This window comes from Geotrypetes seraphini, chromosome 10 (assembly GCF_902459505.1).
Source record: "Geotrypetes seraphini chromosome 10, aGeoSer1.1, whole genome shotgun sequence".
NCBI lineage: Eukaryota > Metazoa > Chordata > Amphibia > Gymnophiona > Dermophiidae > Geotrypetes > Geotrypetes seraphini.
Window position 1 is genome coordinate 70571331 of NC_047093.1, and position 13684 is coordinate 70585014.

The 13684-nt window shown below is 42.1% G+C and overlaps 1 protein-coding gene across 7 annotated transcripts in view; it reads right to left on the bottom strand.

The window, feature by feature from the left end:
- Nucleotides 1-13684, bottom strand: part of MVB12B (multivesicular body subunit 12B) — a 305040-nt gene that overhangs the window by 254385 nt on the left and 36971 nt on the right. For 6 of the 7 annotated variants that reach the window (XR_004540855.1, XR_004540854.1, XR_004540857.1 and 3 more), the window contains exon 2: nucleotides 467-589. Coding sequence is in view for 3 of the 7 variants with exons in the window: in XM_033960795.1 (XP_033816686.1) it covers nucleotides 467-589 (123 nt within the window). In the remaining 4 variants the exon portion in view is untranslated. Of the gene's footprint in view, nucleotides 1-466; nucleotides 590-3503; nucleotides 3625-13684 lie in introns of those variants that run through there. The other variant, XR_004540856.1, reaches the window with a different exon arrangement.

The following is a 13684-nucleotide window of genomic DNA, read 5'->3' on the forward strand; positions in this document are numbered from 1 at the left end:
GAAACTTCCAACTCATTTCAAAAATAGAGGGAAAAATGGATATATACAAGAAAGAAGAAAAAAAAAAAAAGACAGCAACTTTCCTCCCATTTCACAAGCTAAAAATGTACAGGATATTTTTGGTCCAATTTTCTTAATACAAGTTTTTCTCATCTTTGTGGATTGCAGTACATCAAACTGAAAACCCTTCTAACAGTGTCTCTCAACCTTGCCCTTAAGACATAATCAACTTATCTGATTTTCTGCACAATTACAATGCTAGTTAATGCTAATTTTCATACAGTGAAGCCTCAGTATGTGCAAATGTCTGGTCACACATTTATTTTATCTCTAAAAACTGACCAGTTAAGTGTATGTCCAATGCTAAGATCCATGAGTATAATGCTCTATTTACTGCCATGAGTCACACTGATAAGGTTTGTACCATGAAGTGGAAGGTGAAAAAATAAAAATCATGGCTACTTACTACATCATAACCGGTTGGTGCTCGATTTCGAGATGCAACCACTCCAACTCCAGTAATTGGATCCATTGATAGATCGGGCAATGCTTCAGAAAGATCTTTAACTTCAGGCATCACGAACTGATCCTAAAAGAGAGGAACAACCAAATGAGAAGGTAAAAAAAAAAAAAAAAAAAGTCATACATTCCACCAATAACAAACAAGCAAACACCAAGACAAGTCCAACAAATTATTTAGATATAAACATTATCTCAAGGCACATCACTAACACTTCAAATTTGTTTTAGATAAGAAATATATCTAGCTGCTATAAGTTCACAGTGCATAACTCTGGAATTTCTGGAAGATTATTCTATGAATAAAACACACTTTAACCTATTTCTGGTTTGTGCAAACTGGTACATTTACTGATTAGTGCTCCATGTGGTGTCAAACAATCAGAATGACTGGGAGCTCTCGGCCAATCTATTTGCTCGATAGAGCTCTCACTGTATTCTTCCCTAGGTTTCTAAAAACTCTTGTCTCCTTTTTCCCCTGCCTCCCCATTTCCTGAATTAAAGTTGAAAGTAGAGCATGAGGATCTACCAAAGCTTTTGTGCTTCAAGGAGGGTTCAAACTTTTGTAGCTTTGAACTCATGGTTATTCGGTGACTGATCTGCTCCCCCCCACCATGTTTAAAAAAAAAAAAAAAAAATCAGACTACTACTATACACAATCACAGGGGCCGCAGAAAAGTTCTCAGTCCATCCAACAAAGTTGGGACAGTCTCCATTGATTTTCCACCTTTTTTGTTCTGTATTTTTTTAACGGAACAAAAAAAAGTGAAAAATCGCTGGATTAATGGCCTCTTTTACAAAGCTGTGCTGCACTAACGTCCCCGAAGCCCATAGAGATTTAAAAGGCTATGGGGCTGTTGCCGCGCAGCTTTGTAAAAGAGGCTATAAGTCTATAGCTCTCGATGGAGACTGCCACAACTTTGTTGGTTGGGCTAAAAACTTTTCAGTAGCCCCTCGTAGTGGCCAATGTTCAGCTACCAAGGTTAGTGGTCTGTTTTTAAAAAAAAAAAAAAAAAAGCAGACTGTGGCAATAAATATTCTGTACTACTACCTGGATAGTGGCTGGATGCTGCTGTGTATCTGAGTCCCATGGTCAGCACTGGGAGTTATCCGGATAGCGCAGGGGTAGGGAATTCCGGTCCTCGAGAGCCGGAGCCAGGTCACGTTTTCAGGATATCCACAATGAATATGTATGAGATGGATTTGCATGCAATGCCTCCTTGAGATGCAAATCTATCTCATGCATATTCATTGTGGATATCCTGAAAACCTGATCTGGCTCCGGCTCTCAAGGACCGGAATTGCCTATTCCCGAGATAGTAGATAGAATATCACCACTATCAGGACAAGTTCCATGGCAGTCCTGGATCTGCCCTAATATTATCTGTTGAAAGTCAAGGCAGACGGTAAGAATATTCAGAGGCATTATCCAGATGGGCCCAAAATCTATATATTATGGCACTGGAAAAATTGGCAGTACTTGCTTTGGGAGCCAAAATACCTAATACTGACCCTGCCAGCCCTCCAAGTCCTCTCTGTTGAACTGCAGCTGACTTACAGGAGTTAAACATCTGCCAGCGCATCTGATCATATATATATTTGCAAATATGACAGACCCCTCGTAAATGTCTAGGCCTTAGGCATGTGCCTATGCTTTAATCCTGTCCTTTTTTTGGGTTGGGGGGGAGATGACAGAGAGAAATGAAAAGGAACTGTACTGCTCTAATTGCTTTAAAAAAAAAAAAAAAAAAATCTGCTGGGAGGTTTTCTTTTCCCCAAAATTTTTGCCAATTTGTGCTATAATCCGCCATCATGTAACTTATAAGCATCAAAACTACACAATTTATTCTGCTAGTATTTTTCAGAAAATAGAAATATATTACAAAATGCACACATATCTACTACAATCTTATTTTTACATTGTCTGCTACACAGCATAACAATCCTTCCATGCCTACTGTATCCAAAAGACCAGAGTTGAGTACTGCTTTAAGTCAAAATAAAAGTCTCTTGACCCAGTCTTTTGGCTGTCCTTGTTTTCACAACATCCACAGTGAATATGCATGAAACAGATTTGCATACAAATTTCATGCATGGTTTATATGGATATATTAGAAACCCAAATGTCTGGGTGAATCCCAAGAACTAGGCCAAGAACCAACCAAACATATTATTCAATCAGTGAAATCAAACAGCTTTTTAAAATCAAGACAATTAAAAAAAAAAAAAAGGAAATGAGGAGCGGAGCTGCCCCAGGGACACATGCAGGATTATGGCCACTGTTTCCTCTAAACTGAACAGGGCTCCTCCAACTGAATTGCTGCCAGTGCGGAATGGTGCTTCAATATTTTGTTTCAACTGCTGGTGCTAAGGACAGGCAGGTTCCCTGGAGTCCTAAAAAGCTTGCCTGCCCCTCACTATTGAAAAATGTACCAGTGAAACAGCACCATCCACTGGCAGGACTATAAGCAGAAGACTGTCATTCAGCTTAGAGAAAACATCTCCAGGCACCATTATACACAAATTTCTTGCAAGGAGCTGCTTCTTGCAAAGCAGCCCAACCTTGTGTCCATGTGCCATACTTCTTTCTTGTCATTCAAACTCGTGCAAAATTAAATTTTTATTGTATAAGAGGCAGCTCACTCAGGACTAATTTTTCAATAATGGTTTTTAGCAATATTATATATATTTATAGCTCTGTTATGCTTGGGTTGTACACCTCCCAGAGCTTTTATAGATGGATGATATAAAACTGAAGATATAAAATCACCATGATCTCAATAAAAGCAGCCCATGCAAGTAAAAGTAAGTAGCACAATCAGTGAAGAGTTATATAAAGGTATTCTATGTACAGCTTGGCATGCAAGTGCAGTCTCTAAGTGGCAACTAAGCAGTTTCTGGCTGAGAGCAAATGGTCTTGAGGAAGGAGAGGGTGTTCAACATGATGATGCTCTGACTGTGTAAGCTATGCGTGCAGGCCTTACTTATCACACTTGCTGTCTCTCCTTGTTCACCTCAGGCTACAAGATAGAAGGTTGCAACCAGTCTCCTGCTTTCTGCCCCCACCTCCAGTTTAGCAGAGTAGAAAGGATACCATGGAGATGCAAAAGAACCCTGAAAAATATAAAACCTGATATTCCAGATTTAATGCCAGAAGTCAACAGCTGCTGCCTCTATAGGAAAAACTACTGTGATAACACATTACTGTGCTTTTTGTGAAAGAGCTGATGCCAACATCCTATCCATCTGGACAGTCATTGCAATCGGAGCATTTATATTTGGATACAAAACTGTTGGGCTTTCATTTGCAACTACAACGGGGAGGGGAGGGGAAGAAAAGGCAAAAGGGAAGTTACATCTATTCTACTGTACATCCCATCCAGCAAAGCCATTTTGGTAACAGTGCCTTGGAGGCAGGATGCTGAATTCAGCCATTAGGTGTTATAGTGAACAAAGTGGCCCTTGCCCCCATAGAGGGGATGCAAATACTGTACTGTTTTGGCATCACACTCAGCAATGAGGACACAGGGTTTTACCCTGGAATTGAACCTTGGTGTCTCTGCAAAGCAGCACTGCTCCTGAACTGTCAGGTTCTCCAGCCTCAGCCTTTATTTAACTTCAATACAAACCTCAAAATTTAGGAGCTACTTTCTAATCTGGCCTGTTGTTTAAAAATGCCATTATTAACACCCATCACCCCGAAGAAAGATTTTAATATTTAGCATATCCTTACACCTCCCACCCACCCCTCCTTGATAAGATTTCAGTTTTTGAAAAGCTCGGACACCATTTACAAGCATTTAAAAGAATCAAGAATGTAGCCAAAATATCATTGTCCCTTCTAGACTTCAAGATCCAGCAGTTTCCCCATGTTAAGACTTTTTTTGCTGAGAACAGTTCTAAGTGATAAGGACCAAAATGGAATGTCAGGACCCCCCATTCATCCTTAGAAGAGCCTGGGAAATGGAGGTAGGAGAAAACCGAGCACTGCCTCTTTGTAGTTGCCAACTGCAAGTGCCACACAACACAAGGATGTTTTTGTTACTGTCCGACAGCAAGTGTGGGGAGGGGTCACTGAATCCTTCCTTACTTTGTTTGATTCAACAGAAACCCTTTGTACAGGATGCAGCTAGTAGCCCGCAGTCCAACACATGAAATCATCATGTTTCCCAGCACACTGAAGGTATTGTACTTTAGAGGGCTCAGGAAGAGCTGCTCCTTGAATTTAAGAGCCCTTAAGAATCCAATATTTACAATGGACTACTAGGGGCTTGACCAACTGTACTAGCTGCTAACCAGTAGTAAAAGTCTGAACTAACCTCCATATTAATGCTGTAAGATGAGTTAAGAAATTCCAGTTGGGACACTCAAAGTTAGAATACATGAAGCAAATATAGGGGTTTGTTTTTTTTAATCACGTTACACTCGTGCACCTAGGACATCAACTGGTAGTGTTTGGAAAGGTGTTCCAAGTAAGGCTTGGAAGACATTTCTAGCAAGAAAAAGGATAGAAGCTCCTAGGGGAAGTAGGGTAGATCCCTCCGATTGGCAGGTTTAGATATACATTTCTGTGGCATAAAAAATCCTCTACTTGTATTGGTTGTTTGTCTGGTGAGGGCATAGGAGGTGCATTGCTCCCCCCACCCCCTTTTTTATTTTTATTTTTACCTCTAGCACTTCTTAGGAGGGACCCAGGTTGTCACAGCTGGCCATCAACCAAGCTATTTCAGCTCTTGATGGGGGAGGGAAGGTGTTTGATGACATTTAAGTTGAGAGGATCCTTTTCACTTATTGATGAAAATTAAGGCACAATTTGTTATTCCTTCGGCCCAGCAATTTGGCAAGGAGGGTTTTGTTGGTTCTCTAAACTTTAGCTGTGAACAGCAGAGCATGGCTGGAATGACATGCAGTGTCTGGGCTAGCTATTTAGCTGTTATGATGGGTAGCACTGATCAGTTTGGGTTCAAGTTCTGTCATATGCAAACTATTCATACCTTCAGTTCGGGTGTTTGTGCATAATCTCACTATAATGTCTTTTTTTTGTTCTTGTAAACAAAGTTGCAGCCAATTAATACATTGTTCTTTAGTGTATTCTATGAATGTCAAATTAACTGGGTTTGGTTCTGAAGGTTTTGTCGGTTGGGAAGAGGGATTTTCTACTAGCTTCCATTTTACACCAATATAAAAATTTGTATAGAAAAAGATTATAAATTATCTGGTCTAGTTCAGTTGCGGATGACATTCCTAATTTTAACCCAAAAAATAATTGAGAAACCGTCACCAGTGAAAAAAGTACCGTATATACTCTAATATAAACTGAGGTAACCTTTTTTCCCCCTAAAAAGGAGGAAAAAATGTTGACTTGAATATAAACCAGGGGATTTAATATTCAAGTGCAGCGCCTTGCCTTGCCAGGCTCTACACCTTGTTCCCCCCTCCCTCGCTGCTCTACCAAGCTCTGCATCCTGCCCCCTCCCTCACTCTCTCTCCTGCCTGTCAATGCACCCAGCCCCCCCCTCTCCCTCTGCCAGGTTCTGTACCCTTTCCCTCCCTCTCTCCCGATGCCTTGCAGGCCTCCACCGGGCCTGCCGCAAGACCTGAAGGTCTAGCAGTGGCCGGGACAGAAGGGATCCCTCCCGCCTCCTGTCCCATCCAGATTCTAATTATTTTTATCTCCCTTCTGCCTCCTCCGCGTACCCTGTGGTCCAACAGTGAATCATGGCAGGAGTGATCTTCCTTTGCTCCTATCCATGCAGAACCACTAGCTAATTAAAACTTACAGCAGCCAATCAGTTAGCGGCTCTGCACGGGCAGGAGCGAAGGAAGGTCGCTCCTGGTCGTGTACAGCCGCTAGCTGATTGGCTGCCATGAACTCGATTACAGGAATGGGGCAGAGACAGGGACAGCGACAAAACTCGTGAGGACAGGATGAGGGAATTGAGTTCCTGCAGGGACAAGGAAAAATTTGTCCCTGTGTCATTCTCTAATATGGCGTCTGACAATTAAGTTTGCGAACTTGCCTCTGTGCACTTACGTTGGCAGCTCTGTACAAACAACTCGGCAAGATTTCATAACCTTGGTATATCACTGTCTCACAGCTGTGTTCGTGTCAACGTGTGGTGGTGTCTTGCTGAATTGTGTTCATTATTGTTGCATGTTTTTGTGTGCCATCGCAAGAATGCCAGAGCTTGAATTAGAGCAACAAACATTAAATTTCTTGTAAAACTTGGTAAGAGTGAAAGTGAAATCAGGGACATGTTAGTCCAAGTTTATGGAAATAATGCCATGAAGAAAATGGCAGTGTACAAAAGGATTAAACGTTTTTCTGAGGGGACATAAAGCATTACTGATGAAGAAAGGTCAGGGCGGCCAGTAACGAGCAGAGCTGATAAAAACATTGCAAAAATTTGTTGAATTGTGCATCAGAATCATCAATTGGCTGTGAGAAGCTTAGCAGACCAAGTAAACATCAATAGAGAAACAAGAAAATCCTAATTGAAAATCTCTAATGGGCATTTCAGAAAAAGAGTTCCAAAATTGCTTTGAAGGGTGGATTAGGCGCTGGCATCAATGCATAGCTTCCCAAGGGGAGTACTTCAAAAGGTAACCATAGTTAAATTCAGCAATGAGGCATGTAGCACTTTTTCTAGGATGAGTTCGCAAATTTGTCAGACCTCGTACATGGGGGAAAATCACTGCTTGCCCTGGATAAGTACTATTATTGCTATTAATAATTTCTAGAGCATTACCAGACATACAGCACTGGACAGAGTCATAAAGGAGACAGTCCATGCTCAAAAGAGCTTACAATCTAAACAGACAAGACAGGCAAACGGGATGCCAGGGTGGGGATACAGTTAGGGAGGGATGGTTAATCTGCAAGCTAAGGGAGTAAGCAATGGGGAGTAGGGTTATGGATTGAAGGTTAAATAAAAAAAGGTGGGTTTTCAGTCTGCTTTTAAATAAGGGAAGGGGTGTGAAACTCAGGTAGTTTATTCTAGGTCAGGAACCTATGGCTCGCGAGCCAGATGTGACTCTTTTGATGGCTGCATTTGGCTTGCTGCCAACGTGACACTCTGACTTCCGGGGGCGGAGCCAAGGAGAGCGTCCACACACACTATGAGCTCCTCTGCTGCAGCGGAGAAAAATCTTCTCCAAGACATGCACTGCAGCAGAGGACATCCGAGCAGACCTACCCAGACCATCGGAGACATTCTGCTGGTCACCCGGAAGCAAGAGCCGCCGACACAGAACCGGATCGGATCTGAGCCAGGACGGGGACAGCAGCGGCCATCTTACAAAGCTCTGCACAGTGTGGCACCTCCCCCAGCTGCAGATTCTAGCCTGGACCGCAGCAAGCTATACCAGTGAAGGGGACAACTTGTGAGTGTGCCTACTTCATTTATTATTGCTCCAGAACCCCCCTAATCTCCCTAGTGTCCTTCTGTGACTATATTTATTCATCATTGGTTAGCAACAGCATAACAACGTTATTAAAAAGAATTTAGAGACTTATTGTACTTTAAGTGTTGGTCTTACATAAAATGCACACATTTACTTGTATTTAGTTTTAAACATATTGTATGGCTCCCACAGAATTACATTTTAAAATATGTCGTGTTTATGGCTCTCTCAGAAAGGTTCCTGACCCCTGTTCTAGGTTCACAGGGCAGCCAGATGAAAAGAACGAAGCCTGAAATTGGAAGGGAGGAGAAGGGTACAGATAAAAGCAGCTTATCTGAGGAACGAGGTTCTCAGGAAGGTGTATAAAGAGAGATAAGAGAGGAGAGATATTGAGGGGCTGCGGATGAACACATTTGTAGGTTAGTAATAGGAGGCGGATAGGGAGACAGTGGAGTGATTTGAGAAGGGTGATCATAGCGAGGTTGGTAGTAGATAAGTTGTGCAGCTGAGTTTTGCACCGATTGCAAGGGGGAGAGGAAGTTCAACAGGAGACCTGTTAGAAGTAAAAGTAAGAGGTTACGAAAGTGTGGACAAGGGTCCGGGTAGTAGGTTCAGAGAGGAAGAAGCAAATTTTGGCAATGTTGTAGAGCAGTGTATCTCAAACTGTGTGCCTCCTGAGATTCCAAGTGTGCCGCAGCACACTAAGGAGAAAGAGAGGCGCCTGCCAGCTGACTTCCCTACGTGATACAATGCTAGTGCTGCCCAATTCGCCGAAGGCCTGCATGTTTCCCCCTTCTCTCTAGCGTCCTCCGGCTTCCCCCCTTGCCTCCTGGTCTTGCCTTTAAAGCTAATTACAGCAGCCTGCAGAGGATCACCAGGAGGTAAAATGTTTTTATTTTCAATATAGTGATTGAAATGTGTCAGTTTTGAGAATTTATATCTGCTGTATGCTGTGTATATTGTGTATATATGAAAAATGAATGGAAAAATTGCATTACAATTAGTAAAGGGGATGGGATCTGGGGCAGAGCTTGGGTGGGCCTAGGGAAGTCTGTGGTTGGGGTACTCAGTTGGTATTTGTTAGACTTAGGGGGTACTTAGCTTGAAGTAGTTGAGAAACACTGCTGTAGGCAATCAGCTGGTGCCAGTGCCTCTCCTCTCTGGTCCTCTTCCCTACTAGCACCCCCTACTGGCATCTCAGGGCCCATCTGGAGGGCCTCTGCACATGCACGGTCAACGACATGATGATGTCACACATACGCGTGATGTCATCAGGGCGACATCTGCGCAAATCTGGGTGCCTCAAGCCATGGCCCTTTAGTGTGCCCCAGCTCAAGAAAGTTTGAGAAGCACTGTTGTAGAATGATAGAAGTGACAGGCTTTAACAGTCTGTTGGATGTGCATAGAAAATGAGAGGTCAGACTTGAAGACCACACCAAGATTGCAAGCAGAGGAGACTGGAACAATAAATTGGATTATTTACAACGATAGAGAATGGAGGGACAGGAGCAGAGGGTTTAGGAGGAAAGAGAAGCAGCTCAGTCTTGGACATGTTTAGTTTCAGGTGGCAATGAGACATCCAAGTAGCAATGTCTGCCACACAGGCTGAGATATTCTTGGACTTTAGATGAAATTTTGGTAGATCTGGGAGTCATCAGCATATAGGATCAGGGCACCAAGGGCACCAAGGGAAGAGGTGTAGAGAGAAAAAAAGACGTAGCATGAAAATGTTGCTACTATTTGGGTTTCTGCCAGTTAATGACCTGGATTGGCCACTGTCAGAAACAGGATACTGGGTTAGATGAACCATTGGTCTGACCCATTATGGCTATTCTTATGTTTCAACTTCCTCATGAAAAATTATTAATTGTAAAAAGGTTAATGTTTCTATTTGTGTGATCCTGATTTTTTTTCTTTAGGCTCCCTTTTATCAAACAGCATTAGGGTTTTTTTTTAGCATGTGCCACTGCTGTAAAAGCTCTAACGCTCAAAGAATTCCTATGAGCATCGGAGCTTTTATTGTAGGGCCTTAATTAATCAGCTTCTTATATATTACTCCATTCTGAACCTCTTTGGGAAAAAGGGGTTATAAAAACCAAGGATAAGATAAGGAAAACAGTGCACCCAAGGAAGAGCAGTGTCTGCTTCTCATTTTATATATATAATCTGTAATACTGCCTCCTATCCAAATAGAAATACCATGTCTTCAATAGGTTAAGTCGAAAAACAAAAAAACCCGAAAAGAGGGAGAGAAAAAACAATAACCAAAAAGAAAATCTCCCTACACCCCACAAAAGAAGGAACAAGGGGGAGAGACAGCCCAAACCACTCATTGACCAATACAAATAAATATAATTATAATTAATAGTGATGAAAAGGAGCCCTCAGTCACACAGCCTGCTATGGGGACAAGCCCCTAAAGCTTCAGCTGTCACAAATATACACCCAAAAAGGGTGCTAACTGTGAAACATTCCCGGGCTCCCTTTATGTGAATTTACTGTAGAACTAATACACAACAACATGTTAGAGGTGAAAAACTATAAAGAGTAAAACTCACTCGTGAAGTAGTTTAAGGCTGTCTCTGCCCCTCGTCCAGGGGTCAAAAAGCAGTGTCCACAAACAGCCAAGCAAACCAATGAAAGTAACCATCTGTCTGGAAGTACTTAGCTTCTCCAAAGTTAGTTCTATGGAACTCTGTTTTGGGAGTAAAAACCCCCTTCCTCAAGAACTAGCCATGCTGTTTCATTGCGGGCTCTCAATCACCAGCCTCAGTTTGGAAGCAAAGTTGAAAATGGCGTCATTTAGGAACTAGGCATGGCTAGTTCTTAAGTGAGAGGAGTCTCCCTATAACCATCCACCCTCCAAAAGAAATTTTTTTATAACTATTTAACCATCCTTCAAAACAAAGCAAAACATTTACAATTTTTTTCACTCAAAGTGATTTATAACTTCTATTTTGAAAATGTTCATAATGTAAATTTTGTCTACGGCTGGAGTTGAGTGGCAGGGTGTTAAATCCTCACCCAAACAACTTATACACACAGGATTTCAAGTTCAAACAAAGGTCCTCCTCTCTTGAACTGGACCTTAGCCAAAAGGAACTTCCCCTACCCCTTGTAAAGTATTAGAAGTGTGCTCACCCAAGTGAGTTTTCATCCACCACCTTTTACATCACAGTGATCAACTTATGTCCAAGTTTTATTTTTAAGCCAGAAGAATTTCACATTCAGGCCTTCTAGTCAGAAATACTCAGACATGCGTCAGAAATGTTAGAAGAACAAATATATTTCTGGCTGGATCATGTCCATCCAATTGCATCAATAAAGCAGGTAGCGGTGAGGAGATGCCAAGGCTATCTACAGATTTCTAGCCAGTATACTATGTAAGCTCTTTTAAAAGGGACACCTTGCCAAAATTCAAATCATGCACTATATCCACTCTGCAAATCTGTCTCTTACATATACATGGTGGGTATCCTGAAAGCCTGATTGGGCTGTGTATGTCCTGAAGACTGGGTTGAGAACAACTACATTCGTTTGATAATAAAAAAAAGGCAGCCAACTTACATGATGCCTTCAGAGCACATTTGCCAAGGACATCTTCTAAATGAGATTCTAAGCTTCCAGTAAATGAAGATCTCAGATAATGCTATAACTTACATGCAATACAAAATCTTTCATAGATCTTGGTGCATTCTTAGCTGGCCTGTGTAAAACATTATCAGATCGCTTGTACAATTCAGATAGATGGCTTTCTGTTGCTGCACAAGTTCTGGTGATTCTTCACTTAGAGCACTGCAATAGGATCTACTTTAATTTACTGGAAGACTCCGATTGCCTTCTATTTAGGATTTAAGAGACACTAAGGGCTCCTGCATCAAGCCCACATTATCTAGACTTCACAATGCTGTAGCCCAAGCAGGATTGTGCTTTGATGGACACCAGCTTTGCCACTGATGTAGTTTCTGCATCAGTTCTCTCTTGACTTGTCTTTATTCTACCAGGCTAAGCATTGGAATGGCTCACTGTACAGGTTAGAGTGGTATATACCAGGCAGGCCCCTTACACACCAATCTGGGGGCATTACTTGTTGTCCCCCATCACTAAGAAATGGAAAGAGGGGATGATTAGAGAGCAGACTTTTTCAGTAGCCGCAGAGCTGGCACCTATGCTTCGACTCCACAGCTCTGGTTAAATGCACTCACTCTTTGCAAGGGTAGGAGAGTGGAGGCGAAGGCTTTATTCACTACGATAGCCATATGTATTTCTAGCTGCATTTGAGGAGGGAAGGACCCCAATTTTCAGTCAAGCCATATTTCCCTGAGTAAGGGGCCCTTTTACTAGTCTGCAGTACAAAATGATCTTTGCATGTACTAAGCCCATTTTTTTTTACCATGGCAGTAAAATAGGGCATTTTCTATTTTTCTAATCTTTCAATCAACATATGGGCTCCCCCCCAAAAAACACCACGAGAGCACTAACTGCCTTCTATTTAGGATTTAAGAAACACTAAGAGCTCCCGTATTAAGTCCACATTATCTAATTAGTGCACACTAATGTGACTGCACTACCTGAATAACAGTTACACACTCATTCCCCGCCCATGAAATGCCCCCATCCCAAAATAAAATACAAACAAATAAATACAGGTCCCCCCCCATATTCACAGGTTTGGCACTTGCAACTGATTATTCATGGTTTTCATCTTGCTGATCCACCCTGCTTCCTGGACCTCTTCACTTACTTTTTAAAGCCTGATGGTCTAGCAGTGAAGCGAGGCAGGAGTAATCTTCCTACCGCTCTTGCCCCGTTCAGAGCCACAAACATAAACGGCTGCCATGTGTTCCTGTGGTCTCACGAGACTATAGCAGGAACTCAAGGCAGCCATTTTTGTTTGCGGCTCTGCATGTGGCAGGAGTGATTGGAAGATCATTCCTGCCCCGCTTTACTGCTAGACCACCAGGCTTTAAAAAAGTAAGTAAGTAGAGAGGTCCGGGGGGGGGGGGGGGCGGGTCAGAGTTGGTCCTAAAGTTATTCACTAATTTTTCTTATTCACATACCGGCTTTGCACCTAACCCCTGCAAATATGGAAGAGAATAGTGTGATTAGTGCACATGAACAGGAAAATTACTACAGGACACATTAGCACACTATCTCCAACCTTTTTCATGTAAAGAGCCACACTGTGAATATCAGAAAGCTCTGAGGGCCACCAAAAGATTTCAAGCTTACATATTTAAGCCTATGCTAATTAAATATATCATTGAAATTTCTGTTTTTTTATCATGCACTCTTCTGTTTTAGCAAATCTTCAGCGTAGATCCCACAGTTCTCTGAATGCAAGTGTTTCATGGTTTCTCTAGCTTTGTCATACCACTGTAGTACACATGCATCTAAATATGGTCCTACATGGAGCAGGAATAGTAGGTCCTATACCAGACATGGGCAACTCCCGTCCTCGAGGGCCAGAATCTAATCGGATTTTCAGGATTTCCCCAATGAATATGCATTGAAAGCAGTGCATGCAAATAGATCTCATGCATATTCGTTGTGGAAATCCTGAAAACTCGATTGGATTCCGGCCCTCGAGGACCGAAGTTGCCAATGTCTGTCCTATACCTATATGCTGACCTTCATCCATACTTGGTCTATGGTAATCCTTCTTTCAGACATTTAATGCCTTATCTAAGCAGACAAGATTGAACTTAACAAATTTTCAGAACTTGAGGAACATTTCAGCCAACTGTTTTAAAGCCACGAT